The 26,287-nt window shown below is 49.4% G+C and overlaps 2 protein-coding genes across 2 annotated transcripts in view; one reads left to right on the top strand and one right to left on the bottom strand.

The window, feature by feature from the left end:
• The window catches only part of Aopep (aminopeptidase O (putative)), a 304,401-nt gene extending 293,735 nt beyond the window's left edge, over window positions 1-10,666 (top strand). Inside the window, exons 15-17 of the mRNA XM_059262759.1 lie at window positions 4,228-4,314; window positions 6,284-6,428; window positions 9,501-10,666. Of these exons, the coding sequence (XP_059118742.1) occupies window positions 4,228-4,314; window positions 6,284-6,424 (228 nt within the window). The 3' untranslated portion in view covers window positions 6,425-6,428; window positions 9,501-10,666. The remainder of the gene's footprint in view (window positions 1-4,227; window positions 4,315-6,283; window positions 6,429-9,500) is intronic.
• Window positions 10,667-20,887: 10,221 nt separating this feature from the next.
• Fancc (FA complementation group C) overlaps window positions 20,888-26,287 on the bottom strand; it is a 160,993-nt gene continuing 155,593 nt past the window's right edge. The window contains exon 16 of the mRNA XM_059262758.1: window positions 20,888-21,574. Within this exon, the coding sequence (XP_059118741.1) occupies window positions 21,449-21,574 (126 nt within the window). The 3' untranslated portion in view covers window positions 20,888-21,448. The remainder of the gene's footprint in view (window positions 21,575-26,287) is intronic.

Genomic DNA, 26,287 nt, shown 5'->3' with positions numbered 1-26,287 from the left:
CTCACAGGCTGCCACCTTTTCCTTGGCCTCATCTATCTTGGCCTGACCATGTGATGCTAGTTCGAATTTAGGCATTCGCTAACTCCAGACTTGCTGGGGATTCCTAGCAAAACCTTTGGATTTCCTGATTTTTAGTCACTATTTAAGCCATTAAATTTTCAACTCTACTTACAGTTGAAATGCAGTAAAACACAAATATTTAAAGTGTAATTTTCTAAGTGTGGTGGCTTACACCTATAATCCCAGAACTTGGGAGGCAGCTTTGAGCTACATTGGAAATTGTAGATCAACCTGGGCTACATAGCAAACAAATGTCTCAGAAAAACCAAAGCAAAGTTAAGTGTGCAGTTAGATCATTGGGAGCACATACATAAATATAAGAAATACTAAAACTAAAAGAGCAGACTTAAAAACCATGAAGAGGGGGAAAAACAATAAATATAACCATTCACAAATGCAAGCAAAGTCACACGGCACTCAAAACATGCTACAGACTAAGGGGGAGCCAGTGATTCAACAGAAAAAGGTGAAGGTTTACAACAGACTGGGAAAGACGGTCCACCTGTTAAGATAGAGGCCACCCTCACAAGGTTCCTTCCTGGGGCTCTTGTTCTCTGGCACTGTTGGCCTGCAACTCTTTCCAGAAACAGCTACTTTAGACTAATGGGTTTGACAACGTGGTCCCCTGTCCCTCTACTTCGCAGTAGCCCTGGTGCATTGGTAAACAGTACCTCCTGTGAGCTGTCCCCATTCCTCAGAGGTTGATAGCCCAAGATGTGGGAACTGTGAAGACTGTCGACAGGAGTGAAGATCGAGGAAAGCCCCTTTAACAGGGTCCATCAGAACACAGACATGCCTGCTGCTTGAGCTGGGAATGCCACAACTTCAAATGAGCAGGAGACAGCACACACCCGGGTTTCCATGGCTTCATGGGCTATCTCTGTCTTCACTATTTCATGCACCATCCCTCTGGGGGATCTGGTTCAGCACTGGTATAGTGGGGCACTTAGTGGGCTGTGTTATTATCAGAATTGGGAAGTCTTTCTTTACTCATGAAAACGACAAGTCGAGACAGTCTAGTGCATTGGTTGTTTTAAATCAGGGCATGCTATGCTGTCGTTTTAGATGGTGTAAGAAAAACCAGAACAGAGGCAGCCTCTGCACAGAATTTTTAGAAACAGCCGTTAGATGGAGAGGGGCAGCTTCTAGGTTCTGTTAACAGTCTTAGTTTAATTGGGTCTACAGGGAATCGGCCCCAGTTTCCTCCTATCCCCACACCCACCCACGTGCTGGACCTTACCCAGTGCCTACTGGGGTCTTTTGATCAGAACAGCCTGCTGGATGCCAAACACTGTCATGGATGTATGTAGTGTGCCCTACTTTGATTTTTACCTGAGGAAGTTTAAAAACACAGGTTAAGCTTTACCATCCCACAGGAATTCAACAATTACTTAACAATGAGAAAGAATATGCAAATGAAACCAAGCTGCTTCTGAGTGTTGTGGCTCAGTGAGTGGGCTGTTGTCTCCCTGCCGTGTGTGTCAGCCTCTGAAGGGCACTAAGGTCTGTGATCTGGAAGAAGGCAACTCAACTTTCTGCTGGTGTGCACCTTCAAGCACTGCTGGGGTGACAGGTGTCCCTTGTTCACTGAGGGGATTAATTGTGGGTACTTGCAAGTTTGGAGAAGAAAACTAAGATATTCTTTGTTGCCCAAAGAACTAGATAGAAAACTAAAAGTCCTTGCGTGAGTGGAGGCTAGGAGAGTTGGGGGGCGGGGGGCAGAGAGCTCTCAGCCTTGCAGCATCTCTGTGGTGTCTTTTAAACATCCTGTCTTTGAAATACTGAAATGCATGTAACCCTTGCTGATGAAAAGGCTGTTTTGTCCTGCTCTGTGTGGGGTGGGGGAGGCGGTCTGTCCTTCCTAGATGCCATGGTTGCCTTCAGGGTTCAGAAGATTGGCTCTCTTATTAGTCGTGACAATAAACCATTTCTAACTGTAAGGGAAGTGGAAATGCTGACCTCATGTTGTGAAAGAGCCTCTGTGACGTGGCCTTCTGAACCTTCACAGATCCCAGCCAGGCTGCAGCCCCCAGCCCCCATCCATGGGGCCTTGTTCCAATAGGAAATGGTCCCGGGTGCATGGTCTGTTATTTCTCTGTGTGTAAATAAGAGGAGAGCACAGAGAGGAGGATGAGGGGCTAGAGATGGACGTCAGCGGGTAGAGCGCTTGCCTAGCGTGCATGAAGCCCTGGGTTTGATCCCCAGCACTGCATAGATAAGGCATGGTTGCTTACACTTGTAATCCTGCCACCTGGAAGGTGGAGGCAGGAAGTGAAGAAGTTCAAGATCATCCTCGGCTGTGCATCAAATTTGAGGTCAACTTGAGCTACCTGAGACCCTCGCTCAACAGGTGTCGGGGCAAGCTATTTGGTGAAGTCATTTTTGTCTAGATTCTTGTTTCCCCTACCCTCACAACTGATCCTGTACACAGGCCCCAGCTAACAGACTCTCTGCTTCCCATCTGCCAACCATAATCAGGGACACCTGACTACATACATGAGCTATAGCCTGCCCACCAGTCGGTCAGTGGTGTAAAGTGTAAAACCTCTCCTTCCTCTGAGGGACGTCTCTCCACTTGATCCTTCTTCAGCGCCCTCACCATGCTGCTGTCTGTCTGTCATTAATAACACTTAATAAGTCTCTTACCCCAAATAGCAGTTAGCCTCACTGTTCCCCTCAAGCCACAATCCTGAACCTTTCCAAAGCCCCCCATTCTCAAAATGTATGCCTCACAGTTTTAGAATGACAAAAGCCGTCAGCCAGGTCCTGCAACCGTAGGTCTTCAAAATACTTTGGACCTGATAGTTGTCATGTGAGCACCTATTGTCACAAGTGGGTACAGGTATCTTGCTGTTTTGCAGTTGAAAAAAGTGAGATTCTTGGGCCTGAATCTTGCAACTGGCAGAGCAGTAGGTCCCTGAGTCAGTGACTGTCATACCGAGCTCTCCTGGCTAATGCTCATTTTCAAAACTCACAAACAGGCCTTTTACTGCCAGGTGTGGGTGTGGCTAGGCCACTGGAAATGACCTTGAATTGGGAGGAAAAGGAGAGGTACAGACAGCCCCAGTGACGGCCAACCCCAGTGCTCTGCACATTTGCTTCCAGAGTCAGCTCTGGACCATAGTCCTGGTGGTGCCCCTGGCTGAGTGTGGGAGAACTAATTCTTCATGGTTTCCTAGGGGCTCCCCCACCACCCCCACTCCTGAGCATTGTTAAATTCTGGAAATCTGTTTATACAGGTTCAAGGAAGACTCCAGCCTGGAATTTCACATAGTGATGTGATCTGCAGAGGGTCTAGCCAAAACGCTGGCATTGCTTACATTTATTACTGCCTGCAAATGGATCACTGCAAAGTGCCTCCCTCTTTCAAAGGCAATAAAAACAAGGGTGACAGGAGGTGACTTTAAATTTTACTGGCTGGTACTGAAGCAGTGACGTAGTATTCATTGATTGGCTGGCTGTTCACTAGGTGTAGCTCAGACAGCTTGCAGGCAACAGTTGTGGCATTGAGAACCAACAGGCAGAAGCTTCTGGTTTAAAATGGTGGTGATGTGGTGCCTCCACATAGCGAGATGGCCCTGCAAGGCCCTTGTCCCTGGTGGATTCACTGCTGTCTCACAGGCAGAGGGTGCCTGTTGAATTTGTAAGAGGTGGGGCAGAGGGTCCTGGCAAGTTCCTGCAGGCAACCCTTTAGGATAGTCTTTGAAAAGAGCTTGACATTTCTACTAGGTGTACATGGTACATGTGGGAGCTGCTAGGCCGAGAGCAGTCTGCTTGAGCTTCTCTGTGCATCTCAGCAGAGGTACCTGACTTGGTATGAATCTGAAGTTGGCATCCTCCTACATACTGCGATTTAAGTGTTAAAACTGGCAACACCATGGGTAGACCTGACACACAACTCCTGTTAACTTCACACAGTTGTGTGTGACACAGTGAAGCTGCTGTCTGAAACTTCGTGTGCTTTCTACTAATGTTGACTGACAGTCCTTGTGCTTAGGAGTGCCAGTCCTCTCCTTTAGGAAGAAATGAAATGCAAGTGCCTGGTCAGCCACACTGCCTGTGGAAGTTCCCTGCGCTTCAGTGAAATTGCAGTTCAGAGGCTGTTTATCTTGAGACTCTACTGGCCAAGGAACATTGTTCACCAGGTTTCCTGTCTTCCTTCCTAAGGTTCGCCATCGATGGTGTGAGCTGGTCATTAAGCACAAGCACACAAAAGCATATGAGCAGGTGGCGAGGTTCCTGCAGGAGGATCAGGTGAGTGTGACTTCCCAGGAGGTGGAAATTGGCTACCTTCACCAGTGCCAGGTTCTCCACATCGAGTTTCAAAAAAAATTGAAGGGCTAGTTAGCATTGGAGGGTTCACTGGCAATGGTGAGCTGTTCCCCTCTCAGCGTGCCTTTCAAGTTGAGAGTGGCATGCCACAGAAGCTCCTGTCCTCTGTCCACTACCACAGTGGAGTGTGGCATTCTGTGAGGCTTGCTCTAAAACTTCAGTCCAAGGCCACTCACTGCTCAGCAGCACGATTGGTCCATCCAGTTAGCAGAGACTCTAATTGCAGTTGTAGTGTGTGTGTGTGAGTCATCTGGGGGATCCTTGGATCACCTGTTGGGAAGCTAGGCCAGGCACAGCCCAGCCTGCCTAGGAAGCAGTCTCCTACCTCGAATCTCAGGCACTGTGTGTGTGTGTGTGTGTGTGTGTGTGTGTGTGTGTGTGTCTGTCTGTCTGTCTGTCTGTCTGTGCTCCATAACCTCATCTGCCACCTCTTTGGTCTGTAGCACATTTTGAGGTCACCACTCAGGGCACCTCCTCTGACATTTTGTACCCCATGACATGTCCCCACATGACCTCCCCCATGTACCACATGTTCTCTCCCAACCCCACCCTGTACCTCTGGCCAGCCTATGTGTAAACTGTGGGCTGATGGGCTAGAGCCACTTTGAGTAGGGTGGAGAGTAGGGGTGGGTGGACAAAAGAACTTTTGACAGGGTCTGAGGACAGGGGCAGTCAGCAAAGTGAAGGCTGGTTATTCCCATAAAGAAAGGGATGTGGCTTTGTTACAGCAGAAATGTCACATTTGCACAATGGTGAAAGAGGTGTTTGAGGGGAAGCTGGGGTTGGGAGATGGCTCAGTGGTTAAGGGCACTGGCTGCTCTTCTGAAGGACCCAGGTTCAATTCCCAGCACCTACATGGCAGTTCACAACCAGGGGATCTGGCATCCCCACACAGACATATGCAGGCAAAACCCCAATGTATATAAAAAATAAATATTTTTTTAAAAAAATAGGAAGGTGTTTGAGAAAGCAGACAGAACAGAGCTAAGAGCAGCTCAGTGGATGGCAGCCATGCTGTCCACTGCACAGGGAGGGACCTCCATGCCTCAGCCTAGCAGGAAAGCACTTCGGAAGCCACTGCTGAGTTTTATCCCATGCTGCCTTTGAAGTCTTTTGAATTTGAAGCAGAATGTAGCCCTTGGGAAGCTCCATCGAACAAGAAAGCAGGCAGAACTCTTGGTCCTGCAGAACATAGTTGCCTGTTTTTAGTGTTGGCAAATTCAAGCCTTTGTAGCATTGTTTTCAAAGCAGAAGAGTCAGTGTCTCATGTTTTGGGACCTGGTGGTGAGGAGTGGCCGGGCTGGGCCAAAGTGACGACATCTGCCCTGCCTGCACCGCTGTGGACCGTGTGGTCTCTGTGGCCTGGTAGGTGACAGGCTTGGTGAACGAGCTCATGCCAGCTGCCCTTTGGGATGCACTGACCTGACAGATGTGGGGTTTTCCATAGTGACCTTTTGGAGAGCTCTGTCTCTGCCCAGAGTGTTCCTGAAAGTAGGTTCTGTGGGACAGCTTGTCCCTCATCATCAGAGTGACAGAATCAATAAAATTACATGTTTCTGTTGTTGACTTTTTGGTGTTTGTTTGTCATCATGTGACTCTGGCTGGGTTAGAACTCGCTACATAGACCAGGCTGGCCTTGAACTCACAGAGATCTGCCTGCTCTGCTTACCAGTGCTGAGATTAAAGGCCTGTGCCACCATAGAGTTGATGAGGACAAAGAGGGGACAGAGTAGAAACCGCAGACTGCAGCTAGTCAGCTGCACGGCAGTTTCCTTTCCCTCGTTTGTGTTTTTAGACCAGCTTGTGTAAAGCAAGTACAAGTGTGCCCCCGTAAATGTGTGTGCAACCTCTTTACCCTTTCCCATTCTTTTCTGGCCTCCATGCCCTGCAGGCCATGGGCGTATACCTATATGGGGAGCTGATGGTAAGCGAGGATGCCAGGCAGCAGCAGCTTGCCCACAGGTGTTTTGAGCTGGTGAAGGAACACATGGACAGAGCCTCAGCCCAGGTGGTGTCCGAAATGCTGTTCTAAAGAGGTAATTCTCTTTCTTTTTCTGACCATCCAAGTCAATTTGTAAGCCACATGATGAGCCAAGGCCACCACAGCACCAGAAGTCCTTGTAAGGACTGCCAAAGGGTCTTGGGGACAGGAAGGCTCAGGATCCCTGGAGCCATCTCATTTATCTTCTGGAACTATGGGTGTGAAACAGAGGTGTCCTCCTGAAGGCACAATGGCCCCTCTGGCATTGCTTTGGCCACCGTGGGTCTCACACAGATCCACAGGCTTCAGGGTCAAGGTCAACAGACGGTTCTGCAGCCACACTGCTCTGCTCCAAGCTTCTACATGCAGGCATCTCTCCTGGGCCTTGTAAACCTGAGCCTCCTTTGCCCCCTGTCCCCCTGACCTGTGAAGTCGGCAGCAAGAGTATTCCTGCCTACTCCCCTCGCTCAGTGACACCTGCGTGAGGTGGGCAGCAGGTGTGTCCTCTCTCCGCTCCATGACACTGCGTCCTCAGGGCATGTCTGTTTCCATCTCCTGTTAGAGCAGGATTTACCCTAGCTCCCAGGGCCTTATGTGTGACTTGCCTCCTCTGCAGCCTAGTATGTCGTTCAGCCACTAAGCTTAAAGTTCTGTAAGCAGAAGTATGGGTCAGTATGCGTCTCTCCCAGTCATAAGTTATCATTTCTACATCTTCTCAAAGTTTCTCCATGGCGGTACATGATGTGATGTCTACTTTTGTGTATTTTTTTAAATTTCGAATCAGATCTCAATCATTGTTTGTGTTACTCTGTTCTCTATGATTTCTAGTTAATGAATATTTAGAATTGTGTTGCCAGTCTTAACCCATCGTTGGACATTTAATTTACATTTTCACATTTTGAGTTTGCAAAGCCAACTTCTGTGTACTATGTTTGAGTATTTTATTTATCTGAAAGAACTATAATTATGAAGGGAAAACATGTTTCCTGAAGCACAGCCGTGTTCTTGCAGAAGAGGTGGGGACCACCATAGCCAGGCTTGGAGATAGTAGGGTGCAGAGAGTGACTGTACAGCCTACTGAGCCCGCACACCACAAGCTGTGAAGGTGACCTGGGTAATAGGCAGGAGCAGTTGGGGCACCTCTCTACCTGCCTTCTGCAGGCATTTCCCTGGAAACCTTTAACAAACTCAAGGAGAGCTATATATGTGGTGTGTGAAAATCACAGTGAGGCAACTGTTCCCTCTTCATAGTCTCTTCACTTTTGGAGAACCAGAGTCACACGGTGGTTCTGGTGCCTCTTCCTTGTGATTGTTTTTTTTTGTTGTTTTTTTGTTTTGTTTTGTTTTGTTTTGGCCCCCGAGCAGGCAAAGGAGATGTCACCAATCCTCAACTTCCTAGCTCCCCTATGAACTCTCTCTCTGCTGTCCCCCAGCCCCTCCAGCTGAATGTTTGGTCACAGTAGCCCTGGAGACCTGTGTGGATGGGAATGAGAGATATTCCCTGCATATCACACCTTCTGTCAGAGAAGTGCTTCCTCATCTGAAAGACCCAGAGAATCCCAGGCCATTCGGAATCTGCAATTTGAGGACAGGCTGTATCCCCATAGTTAAAGGCCACATACTCAGAGCAAGGATGGTCCCTGAGGTATTCATCACGCAGCTAACAGCAGCAGTCTACACTGCTAGTGTGGTGGGCTTAGAGGCAGTGTGGAGGAGGACGCCCAGAGCCTGTGGATGGGAGTGGTAGGGCATGGCGCTGCCCTCAACTGCTCTGGCTGCTTGGGTTCCTGGCATGCTGATTTGTGACTTGAGATTAAAATCACATTGCCAGGGATTACCACGCAACCATGACCTTGGCTGCTTCTGCAGAACCGTGGCTACTTTCTCTCTGCAGTTTGGAGAACAGCTGCGCCTTGTGGCTCTTTGGAAACAAAAGAAGCCAACAACCTTCGAAGATGCTCACCAGCCCTTTAATTATGGCCGGCGATGACCTCTCTAACAAGGTGCAGAGCTTAGCTGATTGGTGAACAGTGACTGTTTTCCGCTTTGTTCACAGTGGCTAAGTTCTGCACCTGAAGAGAAGGTGAGATGGGGACAGTTAAGTTGCAGCTGCCGGGCAGAGGCCACTGCTGCCAGGTGTGGCCACAGCTGGTGGTCAGCTTGGTGTGGAGCCAGATTCCAGAGGAGGAGAGACCAGCCTGCCCCAAGGGTGTGTTGTCAAGAGTGAAAACAGTGTGTTGAGACCACCCTTAAGTGTGTCTACAGAGAACACAGATCCACTGAGTAGTTCACTGTCACGTCAACTATTTTAGAAGTCACAGAAAACTAAATGCAGATGCATAACAAACGTTGAGTCAGACATGTCTCAGCCAGCGCCACACGTGAGGGGGGTTCTGTTGATCCTGCTGGGCGTGGTGAACTTTCTCTTGTATTTGCAGTCCAGGTTTCCATGTCTCCACAGTCGCTGGCAGGATGATGCCGAGGGCACACCAGGAGGCACTGCCCAGCCGTGATTGGACCCGCCCTCCGGTGCCTACTGAGCTGATATCAGTTCTCATTTCACACACTGGCTCAGTTCAGCAGGAACAGGAGTGGAGCCCTTGAGCAAAAAGCCTACCCATCCGTAGGTACCTGAGGCGGGCCTCCCAAGGACAAGAAGATGAAGGGCCTGAGTGTCTGGTGCCAGACCTGGAGAGCAGTGGTAGCAGTGGTATCCCTCTGTATGTGCTCCTGGGGTGGGGACGTGAAGAATGCAGAAGGAGTCCTGGAAAGACTGCATTCTTGCTCTGAACGCAGATAGAGCAGAAGTCAGGCATTTGCCCTGTGGTTGAGGCAGAGAGTACCCTGTCACCTGCTGAGTTGAGCCTTCTGAAGCAGTGAGGACACCTGCCTGAAGGGCTCTTTCTGTAGTCACCTTGTCATTGAACCTCTCTGGGCTTCACAGCCCTTGTGTGGCCTGTGGTGTGACTGTGCACCCTAGGCTTGGGATTGTGAAATGTGGCTTCAGTCTGGTCCCTGTCCTCCCATGAAAGTTCCTTCTCAAGTGGAGGGCAGAAGCCGGGAGGAACTCCTGACAGGAATGACTGTGGTGACTGGGTAATAAATTTTATTGCTGTTTTCTTCACAGGATAGATCACAGTGAGACTCCCTTTCATATGCCTCCTCCTGTCCCTGGTGAGGCCAGGACTGCACTGACCCTGGACATCAAAGGAGGATTATGTGGCTGCTAAAGCCATCAGCCCACAGCAGCGGTCACTCGAGTCTCGGTCTTCTGTTTCCCAGAGACTGGACTCCCGTGGCATATATAAAAGGCGGAGCCTCGTAAACTGTTGCACCTGGCAGCTGCCTTTGTTCCCAGCCCTGGAGAGACTGGGTCTAACACTGGAACTGAGCTGTGACTTTAAGGCAGTTGTTCAAAGAATGAAGGATACCCTCCCCTAGGCAGATGGGGAACTGGCTGCCTGCTTCCTGTGACTGCAAAAACTAGCTGCCGTGGTCTGAGATGACAGCATCATGGGAGACCTCCCATGGCTGGTCCCCAAGGATTCTGCAGAGTCCTTTTGATGTGTTCAGTCAATAGAACCTTTCTGTTTTTGAAAATGCAGAAAAGCCTAAGATGTCTTAATAAAGTATCGGATTTGCTGGTATTCCTGTTTGCTTCTGAACTTGATGCTGCTTTAAAAGCAAGGAAGAGCATGTGTCAGAATAGGCACTTTCCACACGTTCTCTCCTTTTCTACCCCCAAATCTCTGGGGAGACCTCCAGGTGTTGTTAATTCTGAGAAAGCTGAAAGTAAAAGGAATTAATGTGGTGTGGGACTCAACTCTCTTCCAAAATGTGGAGTCTCGGCCAGTCTGACACTATGGGAGTCTCTGGTGAGACCATTTTTTTTCTTTCCTTTGAATATTAACATATAGAACAAGCTCTAAGAAGCTTCCAGTTTCTGTCCAGAGAAAGATGCTTGAGACTGCCATGGGTGCAGTCACATGTGCCCGGACAAGGTTGAGCCATATGAAAAGGAACTGGAAGGAACGTTCTATTGCCTGGCTGGGTTCTACATTCAGGCCTGCTGGGTGAGGATGCTCTAGGACAGACTGAGAAAAGCATTGGCAAAGAATCCTTGGTCTTGAGAGCCTGGGTCATACCAGTGCCTGCATTGTGGATGGTTACGGAGGACTTGCAGATGGTTATCCACTTTGTATATTGTGATCGTAGAAGAATCAAAATGTGTTCAATCTGACTTGATATTATACTGCTTTCTGTGAAGCCTTGAAATAAACGGCTGAATCTGTGGCTCCTTGGTACTCAGAAGCACTTTGGGCTTGTTTAGAGGTGGAACGGAGACCACACACCCTGTAAGGCCCCTCTGTGAGAGCCTCAGCATCCCCTGCCTCCAGTGAACTAGGGGTGGCCAGCCAAGCACTGGTGTAGTCTGGTTTTGTTCTTTGACTTCCTTAGGAACCACTAGCGTAGAGCCGAGGTGGAATTTTGTCAGGGGGCTAGGCCCCTTGACTGCTTGGGTTCTTGCCAATGGGTTTCAGGTCAATGGAGGCCTCACTGGAACTGGATGCCTGTGTCACAAATTTGGTGGAAGATCTGTTGTAAAGCTGGCCTTTGCCACCTCTGGCCAGACGCAGAACGAGTTTATTCCCCAAAGTAGGCACAGCTCCTGCCTCCCATAACTGCACTAGAGGCTTGGAAGGCTTCCCTCATTTGGCTGAGACCTCTGGAGTCAAGAAGGTACATTCTCCATTCTTTCATGAGTTACCTGACTTCACAGTACCCAGAGCACTTTATTGTTAACCTCTGTCAATAGGATGTATATCAGGGCTTGAATGAGAAAATGTCCAGCGGGGCTTGACACCTCCACAGAGGTTCCTCATCCAGGGAGGAGCTTTCTCTACAGCATATGGTCCATTTGATGAATGGATTGCTGGTGGAGCAAGGATGTGGACAGTCACCCCAGGCTCCTGCCTCAAATCAGATGTGGGCAGAGTGAAATCACAGGTAAGATGTGGACTAGATTCCTCCCTCGGTCAGTGTTTGCTATGTGTCACAGTGTGTAGCTCTTGGTCTTCAAAGCGTTTGATGTCCAGGCACTCCCAGCAATGTCTTGCCTTACTACTCAGTGGCAAGGGTTTGGAACTCTCCTTCCCACTGCTCGGATGTGAGGCTGAGCCTGTGTTGCAAGACTCGGCAGTCTGAACTTGAGTCTGCTGCACAAGTGTGGAAAGGACAGAGCTGTGCCCGATGGTCAGGCACACTTGTTGCCGGCACTATTTCCATGTTATTTTCCAACTTCACTTCAGCCAATTCCTGGAGGAACCCAGGGTTTTCTCCTTGTACCTCAGGCTTGAAACATGGGCCCTAAAGAGTCACTTAGGTTCTTGCTGAAGATTCCAGCTTCTCACTCTTAGGCAAAGGGTAAGATACAGCCTGACAGGAACAAACCACTTTGCCAACAGGTTGATGCCTGCAGTAGGCAGAGGGGCTGGGACAGGGTGATCCTTGGGAGATCACTGCCAAGAGGTGGGTGGGAATAGCAGAAACACCAGCCTCTTCTACTTGTCACCAAACACTGTCCCCTTGATTGCCAAGCAGATGCCCAACACTAGAGAACAACAGGCCAGAGCTGGGCCAGCCTGGCCTTACAGAGACCACCAGAAAATGGCCTCCTTCCATCCCTGACCTGGCCCCCTGGCCCCCCAAGAGCTAGGCAGCCTAACAGTCACACCATCTCGTCTCCACATGAGTATTTTAAACCAGTGTCGTCTGCAGATATTTCCAACATGGATTAGAACATGCCTCAATAACATGTGGCCAGTACCAAGACAAGGTTCTGCCCAGTTCAAGGAGCAGGAAGGTGGCCCATCTGGATCCAGTGATGCTGACCCCTGGGCCATGGTTCCCTGCATGGGGAGAAGACAGCAGTGGCCCCACTGTGTGTTGTCGCTGTACATATATCCTGAACCTGGCCTAGAAAGGCAGCTGTTTGTCCTCACCACACCCTGGTTTGTGGAGGAGAAGCGAGCCTCAGTGAGTCTGGCTGGCTGGCTGGTAGCTCACCACCCATAATGGCTCTCACTACCCTGTCTATGGGGCTTTGGGCAGCAGCCAAGGGAGAGGTACTGGGAATTCTGACTGGACTTAAGGAAGGGAAGAGTGGGGTTGAGTAACAGTCTCAGAAAGGACTCCAGGTTCTCTGTCTCAGAGGATCCTGTAGAATTAGAGGATTTTAAAGCATTCATTTTTAATGGAATTTCACATCAAAAGAATGAAATAATCTATACCCTAACAAGTCATCCTTGCTCATGGTGAGCAGAAATGTCATGGAATGCCCATGGGGTAGAAACCAGAAATATCAGATGTTCCTAAGCTTAAGCTATCCCTTTAAAACGAAGAGAAGGTTCTGCAGGATCCATTGCACACAAGTGCCAAGCTCCTACCAGCTTCTGGCCACACAAGCCCAGTGAGCAGTCAGCAAGGCTGTTGTGAGGCACACATTGGGACCTCTGTTCTCCACAGCGTTACCTCTGCCACAGCTGTTCTCCCCAAAGCAGCTGTTGCCCAGTGAGCAACAGGAAGCAGTACTCGGGAGCTTGGGATCTAAAGGAGTCATATTCAGGCTTCATGCTCCAATCCAGCTGGCCACCAAGTGGGTTGTAGACAGAGCCAGCCAGTGGGGGAGCACAGCCTGCCTGCCGCAGCCATACTTCCCAAGCCGACCTGGGTGCTGGGCTTGTGGTCTTGGCTGGCCTGCTCCCTGGGTAGTTGGGCTGCCATACCCATTCCCAAGGTACAGGGATGCTGCCCAGACACCTCACTGGGGCTTAGCTGTGGTTCCAAAAGCTTGGTGGTTAGCCAGCCCCTTGGAACACTCCCTCCTTGGGGCATTTCAGTCTGAGCCACCATACTCAAAAGAGCCATCAAGCTAGAGAGAGAGCCCCTGGAGTGGCCTAGCCCATCACAGCTCTGAGGCTCCCAGGGCTGGGGGTTGGGAACTGCCTCATCCTCTCAAGGAAGGTTGCAGAAAGTAGTCTCATGGGTGTGAACTCAACCCAGCCATGGTGAACTCAGCCCCCCTGGCCGGATCTGTGGGGTTTACGAGGTGAGAGGGAGGAGTAGCAGTCCCGCTATTCAGGGCAAGGCTTTTATGGCTCCTTCCCACCCATTGGTGCTGTCTGAGAGATTGATGGACCCATAAGGCTGTTCTCTTCCAGTCCAATAACCAGACTACGAAAAGGAGGAAGATGGCCATATGCAAGCCAGGGAAGTTTCCCAGGACAGTGTGGGCTGCCAAGAACCTTGCCCTTTGGTGCTGGTGTGTGTCCAGCAGCCCAGCCAAGCCCCTCTAACCCCATGTGGGAAGACTGGCCAGAGAAAGAAGCCTTGCCTTGGAGGTTGAGCCAGACGAGTGTGCCCATACTCCTTGTTTTCAAGGAAGCCCCAGACACAGACGAAGCTAGAGTACGTAGTCACCATAATGTGGCCTCAGCAGCTGGCATGGCAGGGTATGCATGTGTGCAAGCGTGGGTTGGAGATAGAAGACCCTTCCTCTGCAGACAGCTCATAAAATCAAACCTGGTCATTTCAGTACCATGAGATGAAATAGGCTTGGGTTAATTTCTGAACTCCAAGGCCTAAACAGGGATGGGTACTGGACCTCTCCCACCTGTCCTGGGTCCACCTAGTATCTCCTGTCTCTGTAGCAACCTTACCTAGCCACTGGCAGGATGGAGAACCAGGGAGGCTAGGGAATCCCTAACGGAGACCATCTATTCCCTGGCATTCTAGGAAGGCTGTCCACTAGGGAGGTGACAGCCCAGGCCATGTTCTGTCTAGACACATGGTTTATTGTGGCTGCGTGTGGATGTGCAGTCAAGTGGGTGTGTTCCCTTTGGGTTCTGATTTCTTCTTCTTTTTTGGTTTTTCAAGATAGGGTTTCTCTGTGTACCCTTGGCTATCCTGGAACTTGCTCTGTAGACCAGGCTGGTCTCAAACTCATAGAGTTCCGCCCGCCTCTGCTGGGATTAAAGGAGTGCACCACCACCGTTGGCGGCTTCTGATTTCTGAAGCGAACTTTGTCGTCATCTTGCCTTGTCTGTAATTTCTTTCAACACCCCTTTTGGGTCCAGTGTGTGCTGCTGTGCCTGTGGGGTGGCAGTGCACACTGCTGCAATCACTCCTAATTGTATCAACTAGGGTCCCAAGTTCCAGAAAATTCTTTTGCACTCTGGTAGGTCCTCTCTTGCTGCCCACTGTTCAGATGGAATAACCAGTGGGAGAAGTGTAGCCTTTTAAACTGGGTGGAACTTCAGGCTTTGAAAGGCTGGAGGGAGCAAAGCCACCAGGGCGGACACAGCCTCATCTCATTCCTCACTTCAGACTTCAGTGTTGAAATCTCTGGACACTCAGCACTATGACCTGTGAAGGGTGGAGACAGCTGTGAGGTTTGGCCAGGGGTGGGAAGCTTTGGGTAGTGGTAATGTTGAATTATAAAAATCAATAGTGATTTAATGGTAAAGAATTGTAGTTGTGATTTTACCTGTTTTACTCTGTTCAGGAAGAGACGGGTGCAGAGGTGAAGGTCTCGGCACACCTGGGGCGGGGGCACTTTGTAGCGTAGGATGGTGACTATGCAAAGGCTGGGCACAGGGCAGATAGAGCCCAAGTCCTCAGGATGCATGTCAGAGCACATGGCTCCAACTACAGAGAGTACTTAACTAGAAAATTCTATTCAGATGCTGAACTGTAAGTACCGGGAAAAAGCAGTAAAAGTGCCACCCTGCTGACTCAGGCACAGGGAAGGCAGATGTCTCCTTTAAAGTCACAGATGGTGTTTGGCCTGTTTCACTCGGCACTGTTTGGCAAAACCCCTCCTAAATCAAGCAAGAAGCTGTCTTCATGTACAGGAGACTACAGCCTTCCTCCGTCCTTCCTCCTCCTCCCTCTTTTCCTTCATTGCCTCCTTTCTCCCATTTCTTTCTCCACAGATCACACATGCACACTAGCAGAAACTTTGAAAACTGAACAGCTTTCTCCCTTTTTACCTGGTCTCTGCCTCAGCCAATCACTGTAGTAACACTCATTCCTGTGTTTACCCCCAAGAGAGACATCTCCACCATGGTCCAGCAAGCACACAGACAAGCACCCTGCCTCACAGCAGCCATGTAGTATCCTTGAGGGGTTGGTTTGGGGCCCTCCACAAATTCCAAAGTCTGTGATGCTCAAGTCTGTATAGAAGATGGTGTCATGTTCACATTATCAGACTACACAGCCACTATGCACACACACACACACACACACACACACACACACACACACCCTAGGCTTACTGGGTAGCTGAGGGTCACCTTGGCCTTCAGATCCTCCTACCTCCAGACATGCACCACCACATCTGGATTTCACAGTGCATCCCCTGCCTTCCCTCACACCTAAACCATCTCTAGGCTACTTGCATGAACTGCAAATAGTTGATATGTTGTGTTAAGTGGGAGCAAAAAGGAAAAAGAAGTTTGAATGAGGCTGGTAGACTCCTTGAATAAAGAATCCATGGACACGGGACAACTGTATACAGTTGGGTTTTTTTCATGCAATAGACACATTTGGCTCATGTATGCACTGTTGTCAGTGTCCTTTTTAATCACAATCACTAGTCCCTTCGGTAACTGGGCAGAAACAGCTGTTCATCTGTTAGCCACACACTAACCTGGAGGAGTTAATTCATGTGAAATTACAGGAACAGAGCCAGGCCTCGGGTGTGCTTTCCTTCCTAACCTCTTTGCTTACCTCACTTAGCCAGGGCCTTCCCTCAAGGTTAGCTGCACCACATAACCCTGGCTGGTCTGTGTATGCTCAGGTACTAGCACCTGAGGGCACTCCAGATGTTCCTGTCATTGAAATCCAGGCTGTGTGAAGTGGGAAAGGGGACACCCGAAGCAAGTATGTATTACAGGGAAGACAACTATAGTTTAGATTTTAGTGGTTTTATTGTGGTAAAATATTCACAGCATAAAATTCACTGCTCTGGAGATCCACGGCCAGGTGCCAGGCCAAGCTCCACGAGTCCAATCAATGAGAGAGGAGGCATTCTATGAGCAAGGGACATCGAGATCATGATGGGAAAATGTACAAAGATGACCAGCCAAACTAGTGGAAATGCATGAACTGTGCACCAATAGCTGAGAATCCCCTATGGTACTAGACTAGGCCCTCTGGATAGGCGAGACAGTTGTTTAGCTTGAACTGTTTAGGGGGGCCCCAGGTAGTGGGATCGGGACCCATCCCTGATGCATGAGCCGGCTTTTTGGAGCCCAGTGCCTATGGTAGGACACTTTGAGTAGCCTTGGTGCAGGGAAGAGGGGCCTGGACCTGCCTTAACTGAATGTACTAGGCTCTGCTGACTCCCATGGGAAACCTTGCCTTGAAGGAGGTAGGAATGGGGAGTGGGTTGGGGTGGAGGAGGCTGGGCGGTGGGAGGGAGGGAGGAGAGGGGAATCTGTGGTTGGTATGTAAAATGAATAGAAAATCTCTTAACAATAAAAATTTTTTTTTAAAAAGAATTCACTGGTCTGGTGTTTTGAGAGCAACATCAGTGCTGTGTCTCATCGCTGTGTGACAACCACAACCTGTATTTTGAACTTTCTTTTCCCAAATGGAATCTTTTGTACCCATCAGACACTAACCCATCCCCTGCTCTCCCAATTCCCTGTGGGTGGCACCACTAGACTGTTACTGTGAGGTTTTCTGTTCTAGGGATAGTGTGTGAATTTTACAATGTCCTTTTACATCTGGCTGGATGGTATAGCTTAGCATAATCTGAGAATTTCATTTTAAGATTTGTATTTATAATTATCATGCATGTGTGTAAGATGTTGAGGGTGAGCATGGTGCACATGTTGCCCCCAAAACCACAAGTTCCAAGAAAAAGTCCAGAACCCTGCAGACTCTTGAGCAGGTGAGTGTCCTGTTTGAATGGGAACTGTCCCCCACAGGCTAATCCATTTGAACAACTTGATCCCCAGCTGCTGGAACCTTTGGGATAGAGGGACGCATGGCTTCTAAAGTGAGGCCACAGGGCAGGTTCTGCCTGTACTCTTTTCCTGGCACCCTGTGGAAGACCTCCATACAGGTTCCCACCACAACAGAAAGCTGTCCTAGCCAGCACTCCTAACCTGCAGTGATGGACAACTCCCTCTCAACTGTTAATCCTCCTTCCCTGAGGTTGCTTCTGCTCTGTTTTGTCCCAGTGCTATTTGGAGTTACCAGATCCAAGAAACACTCAGTTTATTGTGTATTTTCACCCTTTTCAGGGATGTATCACCACCTCCGGGCAGTGCTCCCTTTTCCTTACCTCACAGCAAAATGTCCATAAAATTAAGGCATCCAGTGAATGCTGATTCCAGGGGAAGATGCTGGCCTGCATTCCTTAATGTTTATTTGGTCCATGAATTAGGGTCCCCATGGAGTTCCTAGAAACTCTTGCCTACTGGCTGAAGTGCCTCTGCAATGTGCTGAATCTCAGCTATACAGGAGATGAGGGTATGTACACCAAGGCAGTGACAGGCAGAAGTAATCAGATTCCCTGCTGGAGGGAACATGGGACAGGGCAAGACAGAATAATGGCCTTGGGCTAGATTTGCAGAGTGTGTGCCAGCAGTAGGTAGGAATGTTCAGGTATGGTCTAGGGTAAGATGTGACTGTCTGCAAGGAGAGGACATGAATAGTCAGGAAAGGGATAGGAGATGGGAGGAACCATGGTTCCTCCAGTCTTGGGAAGATGTCCCAGTATATGGTGAGCCGCAACCCACCTATGGGTCAAGGCATGAAGCCTGAGAACTGGCTGGTGGTGGGAGCCACAGGAGGACACTGGCAACCTTGGCAGGTATGGTTCCCTAATCCTCAATGCTTAACCCATTTACTTGCTCACCAAAAACCTGCCTTCTGTGAGTGGGGCATGTGGATGCAGAGCAATGTGTGGAATACTTTATTGCCCTCATACTTTGTTTCCAGAACTTTCTGGCCCTCCCTGGAAGTTCATTCTTCCACATGTATTTTGGACTCAGGTTGTCTAATTCTACTAGCATCTACTGGGCTTAATTTCTGCCTCTAAGGCAGGACATCTTTCAGGATGAGCTGTAACAAAAATTCTAATTGGTCTTAATAATAAAAACCTGGAGTCAGATATAGGAGTAAATACTAAAAGATCAGAGAAGTAAAGGAGCCAGCCAAGGTTACCTCTTACCTCCACGATGACTCAGACCAAAAAGGGGCTGAGCTCCTGTCTCCTCCCCCCGTATATTCCTGTCTCCACCTCCCTAGTGCTGGGATTAAAGGCATGTGCCTCCCAAGTACTGGGATCAAAGGCATGAGATTCCAAGTGCTGGGATTAAAGGTGTGTGCCACCATTGCCTGGCCTCCAGTGGCTAGCTCCACACTCTGATCTCCAGGCAAGCTTTGTTAGATCACAAACAAAATATCACATTGAGCCACCTGCTCACAGCTGTGGTCCCCTGCCAAGTGTGGCATTTGGAATGTCTGGACGTGTTGGTCCACAATATTGAGATAGGGGTGCTTCTAGCACAGCCCTACAGAAAAACATGGCAACCCACAATACTGGTTATACCTCATTTGAGAAGGACTTCTTGCCAACATCCCCTCTGCTCATCCTTCTGAGCTGTTGAGCTGTTTCCTGTGTCTGGGAGAGCCATGGGAGCCTCCCTAGCTGTAGACCCCTCCTGTATTCTAGGCCACAGCTGTGGTGTCAGCTCAGGACCTGCCTTCCTGTCACAAGCTTGAAAGCAGGAACTGTCTAAAAGGAGCAGGCACAAGGCCCTTGTCCTTGCCACAGCCTTGTGCAATGGGCCTGAACTAGAGCTTCATAGCCATCCTGCAGGTTGGTAGGGCAGGTACACCTACACCATACTCTGTTGACTTTATACACCATTTCCTTTTCTGTTGCTTGCAAAGGAGTCCTAATGGACTGACCCCTGTAGACTTCATGCTGTCTGTGGACCACCAGAAGACAGACTTTCAGTCATTTCTACAGAAAGGTATAATGCTATCAGTATCACAGCACACATTTCCCACCCATATGTGGGGTATATAAGGTGTGTGCCCAAAAGGGTTAAGGGAAAATGGATCATGAGGAGGAGGTTCACCTTGCCTGGTGGTTGGAACAATGGTGGGCCTGGTTTTTAGATGTGTATTTTGTCTTAACATTGGACTGGGGGCTGTGAAGTAGCTTTGTGATGATTAATGGCTTATGATGTTTTCATAAAACATGAAGACTTCATGTTAAAATTCAGTATCCAACTAGGAGCAGCACCACATTCTGGTTGGAAAGGGAGAGAAAGAAAGAGGGAAGCACATACTGTTCATTCATTCATGTTCCTCTGACTGTAGTTCTGGATTCCTTGGCACCAGAAGATCATTGCCAACCACTCAGCATCTGTGTCCCCATGTCATGGGACCTGTCTCAGTCCCTGCTGTTCCAGCTGCCCCTCCCCAGGCCCTGTAGACCTGGTTTCCTCTTTCCCTTGACTTCAGATCATTAGGTGAAAATAGGTTGAGAAGCTAAACACCATTACAAGGAGCTGGCTGCCTGGAGCTCAGATAAGATGTCCTGGTATGCCATGTCAAGTGACTGAGCACCCAGGAAGCTGACTCAAGATGCTTGGCACAGTTGGCCCAGACTGGTCCTGCCTGGGTGGGCTGAGTCATAGGGGTGCAAAGTGGACATGATTCCATCTTTCCTGACTGCTGAGGGACACGTGTGTGAACACACAGGGAGAAAGAATGGCTATGCTGTGCTCTGTTCTTCCCATTCAGCATGGAGAGTAACTCAGCAACTTTGTCTGAGGTAAGTGTGGTTATAATCAAGTTTGGCTTACAGGAAACACAAACACAACTCTTGAGTACACACACATCTATCTGCCTTCTAGTTATTCTCCCTTCCTTGGTGATAGAACCCCAGCTTGTCCTGAAGGTAAGTCATAGTTAGTCTTTTCCAAGCCAGGCCTAAGGTCTGTAAGACCCGAAGCTTCCACAGGTAGGAGGGGGAAGGTTTCTACTCTCGGGAAATAATTGAATATAAAATTAAGTACAAGGTTTTTTTTTTTAGAATGAAAAGGTTAAAAAGTCCAGCCCCATCCTCCTGGGAGCAGTTTGGCAAGGCAGAGGGCCCGTCAGCAGGGTGGGTAAGAAACAGGGATTAAGCAACCATATGCTGGTCAGTGTTTCCCCAGGATATACAGACACAAGAGAAAAACCAGAGCCCTTCACTTTAAGCCACGGTGCCTCTACATGACTGTGACTGTAGCCATCACATGTCCTCTCAGGTGGATGTTCTGAGAACTGAAGATGATCTGCACATGGGACAAGGGTTCGTGTAGCAAATCTACAGGAGGACTGCAGCTTGGTGGCCTTCTCTGCTTATGTACATTCTTGCTAGAAAACAGAACAGACATGCCCAACGTTCCCCTCTACAGCAAGTGGAGAAAAGAGACTCACTCATTTTCAGTTCCCAAATCCACTGTTTTACAAGACATAGGCCACCCAAGAGGCAGGGTTTTTTGTTTGTTTGTTTTGGCCTTCTCAGAGTTTGGGGAGGCAGGAAGTACCCTTCTCTGGCCACCCCTGTTCCCTCTGCTCCAATGGATGCACTGCAACATTTCTGCACTGAGGAGCAAAGGAGGCAGGTGCTCATCTGTGTGGTGTAGCCTCATCCACTGCAGGGCTCAGGTCTCCCGCTCCTGGGCATCTTCCCCCATCGCTGGCAACTTCATTAGAGTGGGAAGGATAAAGAGTCAGTAAATTGGTCAGTGTTAGCTGTCATCTTGCCAGACTGTGGACATGAGGGTTCACCCATGACTGGAGCGTAGCAGGTGGTCTGGGCCTTTCCCTTCATAATACTGATGGACCAAGTGCACAGGAGGTGTCACACATCACTGAACTAGGCCTAGCACAGGGTTGTTAGGCCATTCTCGCTTGTTCTGGGCCCCACAGACAGTCTCTTTACAGACAGACTCCCTAGACAGGTGCCCACACTTTCTGTGCTGCCTGCTAGACCTAAGATCAAAGCTCCTGAAGGAGCTCTCCGGCCAGTTTTCTTGAGGCTTCAACACAAAGATGATCCGATCTGTACAAGGTCTGGTCAAGAAAGCCAAGAATCTCATGGGTTACAGCATCTGTGTGGGCCATCTGCAATGAGGGAAGAAAGGAAAGATGAAAATACTACTGGGGACCCCTCTGTCCAGTGCACTCAGCATGAGGCTGCAGGGGAGGTGGGGTTCACTTCTGCTTTCTTTCTTTATAAGGTGACTGTCAAAGAATGTCTGTCCCCAGGGGCCCCTCCCAATACAGTGGGGCCAGTTTCTGATGACCAACCTCCCCACGGGGGCCAAAGTGGTCTTAGTCTCTCCAGGTCCACAAACAAGCACTGTGGAGGTGGCAGGACTTCCCAGCACACTACCACAGCGTTGGGATTATGTGCTGTGAGGAGCAGGCAGCATTTATCACTTGACTTTCTTTGAAAGGCTCACCCTTCCCTGAGAATCAGAGAAGGCCACTTGCTTCCATACAAGCAGCCTTAAGGTGACATTCCTGGGCCATCCACCTACAGAGCAGCAGGCAGGATGGGTGGTAGTTTAGCTTTGAACAGCCTTGAGGCACTCTCGCTTGTTGGTGGTAGTACCTTCTTTCCCCAGAACCTCAGTTGAGACTCTCAAATGTTACCTGTGCAGGACATTGACTAGGATTTGTTTAGGTACAGCAGCATTGGGAGCCCTGAACCACAGGCCTGGGTACCAGGTGTTTGGAAGGGTCTACACTTGGCTGTATCTAGTGCCGGGGGTGGGGGTGGGGGTCTTTTGCCTCACCCCTTGTTATAAAAAGCCCTTTTGAATTAAGTTCTGGGCTGTTGGGTACTGACCCAGGTCCTCCCGAAGCTATTCTGATTCCTCTCTCCTCCTCATAGGAACCCTTTAAAAGGTGGGAGCAGGTCTCCCACAGGGACACATATTTGTTGTGTGTCAGGCAAACACAGCCTGCAGGTTTAGCCCCATCTCAGCTTTCTCTTGTCTTCACCAAGCCTTTCTCTAGGGTGACCAGCCATCCTAGGTTTGCCCTAACTTTGTGGCTTTTAGCCTTTACTGACCCATAGCTGAACCCTTCCTTCCTGGTCCTACTCTGGCCACCAGTAAAGTGAAACAGCTAGGGAGAGCTGCACTTTCAACATCTGCACACCTTGGCCATGTTGCTGAGGTAACGCTCAGGATGGCCTGGCAGCATCTGCAGGCTCTGGGCACCTGACCTGTCACTGTCAGGTTATGACTAAAAAGCCACAGAAGTATGGTGCTGTAATGACTGTAATTAGAGGTAGCCTCTGTCCTTCCGGGGGCATTAATCCCTAGAGGCCTTAAAGACATAATGTATGTATGGACTCTGTGTGGGTACAGACTGCCTCCCACTCAGGCAGGCAGTCACTACACAGCCTAACCTCACACCTTTCCTAGGCGTAGTCACACAGAAACATGCCCCGCTAGCCTGGACTGTAAACACAGCAACCTTAGAGCTGATCTCTCCATCTCAGACTGATGAGGCAGGCAATGTGCAGTGGAAGACAAGAGTAAGTTTACAAAATGCAGTGAGAGCAGGCAGGGTGGAGAAGGCTCCAAACACAAGCACACCCATCCTAGCACCAGTCAGAGAGCAAGCATGTGGCAACCCGAGGCAGAGACAGAGAAAGAAGCCAGAGCAGATGGCTACTGAGGTCTGTGGCAACGCAGAAGGCCAAAACCAGAAAGGGAAGCCCATGAGAGAACCAGGAGCCAACCCCGCCAGGCTGAAGTTGGAGGGAGCTGTGCCAGTGTGGAGAGACTGCTAACGTGGAAGGGGGTCCTAAGGACGTGGCCTGCCGCCTGCTCCGGTTCTCACCCTGCTGGCTTTAGCGCAGCTCTCCAAAGCTAGCTGCTGAAGCCCAAGGCAGACCACATGCTTGGAGGTGGCTCTATGCCAGCTCTCTGAGTTCACATGAATTCTGCCCCAAGGCCAGGGTCCTCAGGTGGTGACACCCACACTGCTCTTACAGAAGTGCCCTTCTGCAAAGGGCTATGCAGCATGTAGATGACTCCTGCCATTGACTGGGACGGGGGTCAGAAGCCCAGCTATCCGAAGCCTGGGGCCAAGCCTCCTCTGAAGGCAGGCTGTGTGCCGATGACAATTGTATCTGTGAGGACAGTACCTGGTAGCCTGCTGTACTCTGGGATGGAGCACTTAGAGGAACTAGTGTGTGGCACTCTCTGCACTCTAGGCAGCTGAACTGACTTGGGGTTTCTGTGGAGCTGCACTGCCAGCTGTAGATTAAGTTAGTGTGTGGTTGAACAGGCCTGATCAGTGGGTGTGTGCTGTACAGTGCAGGATGTTGTACAAGGCCCGACTCCCCTCTCAGAAGTCTCTGCGTGAGTGGGGATTGTGGCCTGTCCTGAATATGGAAACGTTGCTGGAACACCAAACAGAGAGCTGGTATCTCCAGGAGGTTTTGCTGGGGTTCTTTCTCACATCTTAGGCAGGGCCTAGGCCACTGTAGTCAGTGAGGGTAACAGGACTGAAAAAGAGCAGGGGCCATGCGGCCCTGGAAGATATGTCCCAGCAGCAGAGCTGACTCTTTGTCCACAGATGTCGTGAGCATTATGAAGAGGTCAGACTCGCCATGTCCATAATTCAGAAGCACCTACTGTTAACAGCATCAGACTTGGTGTCACTACAGAAGTAGCACAGTTGGGAGAGCTCCCACCTACCCATGCTGTGTCCCTGTCACTCAATGAAGTCCACACTTCATTCTGACTTCCAAGTCTTCTCTGCTGTCCTCTCCAGAATCTCATCCAGGGCACAGCACAGTCTGCCATCTTGTCTCTTCTGTCTCTTGGCTATGAAGGTTCTTCAGAGTCTTGTTCTAACAACCTTGAAGAGGATCAGAAGTTCTGTGCAATGTCCCTTACTTAGGTTGTGTCTAATGTTTTTTCCTCTGATGAGACCTGGGCTACCATTTCTCTGTTGTTTTGTGTGTGGCAAGTGATGATGAATGGGGTTTAAGCAGTGAGGAGTTCTGTACATGAAGTTTAATCAAGTAGGAAGGCCCATTCTAAATGAGTGGTGCTGTTCCATGGGCTGGGGTCCTAGACTGAGTAACAGGTTAACTCAGGAGAGTAGAGACATTCATGCCACTCTGCTTATTGATAAGGATGCAATGTGACATGCCACCTCAAGCTCCTGCTGCTATGACTTCCCTACCATGATGGACTGTGAGCCAGAATAAACTGCCTCCCTGGTTCCTTTTCTCTGGGCACTGTATCACATCAACAAGAAAAGAAATCCAGGAGATGACACAAAGTGTCCCTCTCACCATGTGTCATGAGGCTTGCATGCTATCCTGACTTCCTCACCTAGGGAGAAGCTGACAGGTAGAGCTTCTGCAACAGGCCTACCAGGGAAGTTGGCTGGCTGGTGATCCCAGGGCATGCGGAGTTCTGTTTCAAGTGGACTATATGGTGCAGTTTGTTGTTTGGAGATAATTCTGCTATGTCCACTTTGTGAACTAATCCCCAGTCAATCTGATTAACACGTCCATCACCTTGAACACTGTGTATACAGAACACTTAAGGGGTAGCTGAGGAACTTTCAAGTAGAATTACTGAGTCGGGACTACTCATAACTGTATGACTGGACCTTTTGTCCAACATTCCACATGCCCAACATGCTAGATGAAGAATGATGAGGCAACATCTGTCTTGGTGACGGCCTCTGTTCCTCAGTGCCATGTTCTTGAAGGCATGTGTTTTAGAATCATATGTAGTAGGTTTCTGAATGTATTATGCTGGGCCTTGAGATGCCCCAATGCAGGAGAGGCCAATCCTCTTCTGCTTTCAGCTTCCCTGAGACACAGGTGGCTGCTGTTCTGATGGGTAAAGGGCTTTGGCAGGGAGGCATCTACCTCTTGACTTTCCTAGTGTTCACATTCAGACTGAAACCCAGATGGAAAGGGAACAGCCCTTTCTTGATTGGATTGCTCGCTGCATGAATTCTATTCTTCATTTTGTTTATAAAACTTCATCAAGCTATATATTTCATATGTTAACAATTTTAAAAAAACTGAAAATAAGACTCCTGTAGTCAACAATGTTGTGGTTCACCTTTTGGTTTCTTTTGAGACAGTATCTCATATAGTTCAGGCTGGCCTCCAACTCACTATGTGGCTGAGGATGACCCTGAACTCCTGATCCTCCTGCCTCTACCTCTCATATGATGGGATTCCAGGCCTGCACTCCTACATTCACAATGTTGTACAACCATCACCACCCATCTCCAGATACTCTGCACAAGTTAAACACTAACTCCAAAGCCCTGTGAAGCCTCTGCTCTACTTCTGCCTCTGTGAATCAGACTATTCCAAGGAACTCAAACAGGTGGACTCCTATAAGAGCTTCCTTGTGACTGGTTGATTTCATATAGCACAAAGCCTTCAAGGTCCATCCACGTTGTAACAGGTGGCAGACGTGCCTTCCTTGCCAAGGCCAAAGAGTAATCCATGGTATGTATGCACAGGCACCTGTGTTTATCCAGTCATGCATTCCTTCAACAGCTGAAAATTCTGGTACACAGATACCTGTTTGAGCCTCTGCTATCAATTCTCTGGGGAGACCTGGGTGCAGGATCACTGTGTCCCCGGGCAGAGTTAGGCTTTCTTCAGAGCAGTCGCCTCACTGTAGCGTTCCCAACTGGAAATGCCTGAAGATGCCACTCTAATTCTCAGTGTTGCGTTCCTGGTTCTGCAGTAGCCAGGCATCTAGGTAACCACAGTGCGGTGGGCATTGTCCCAGGTGCTTCTGAGCATGCATACATCTTCCTTGGAGAAGT

The sequence above is a fragment of the Peromyscus eremicus genome, chromosome 5 (assembly GCF_949786415.1).
Source record: "Peromyscus eremicus chromosome 5, PerEre_H2_v1, whole genome shotgun sequence".
In the NCBI taxonomy this organism is placed as follows: Eukaryota; Metazoa; Chordata; class Mammalia; order Rodentia; family Cricetidae; genus Peromyscus; species Peromyscus eremicus.
The sequence above is the reverse complement of the archived record's forward strand: the minus strand, read 5'-3'. Positions and strand labels throughout refer to the sequence as shown.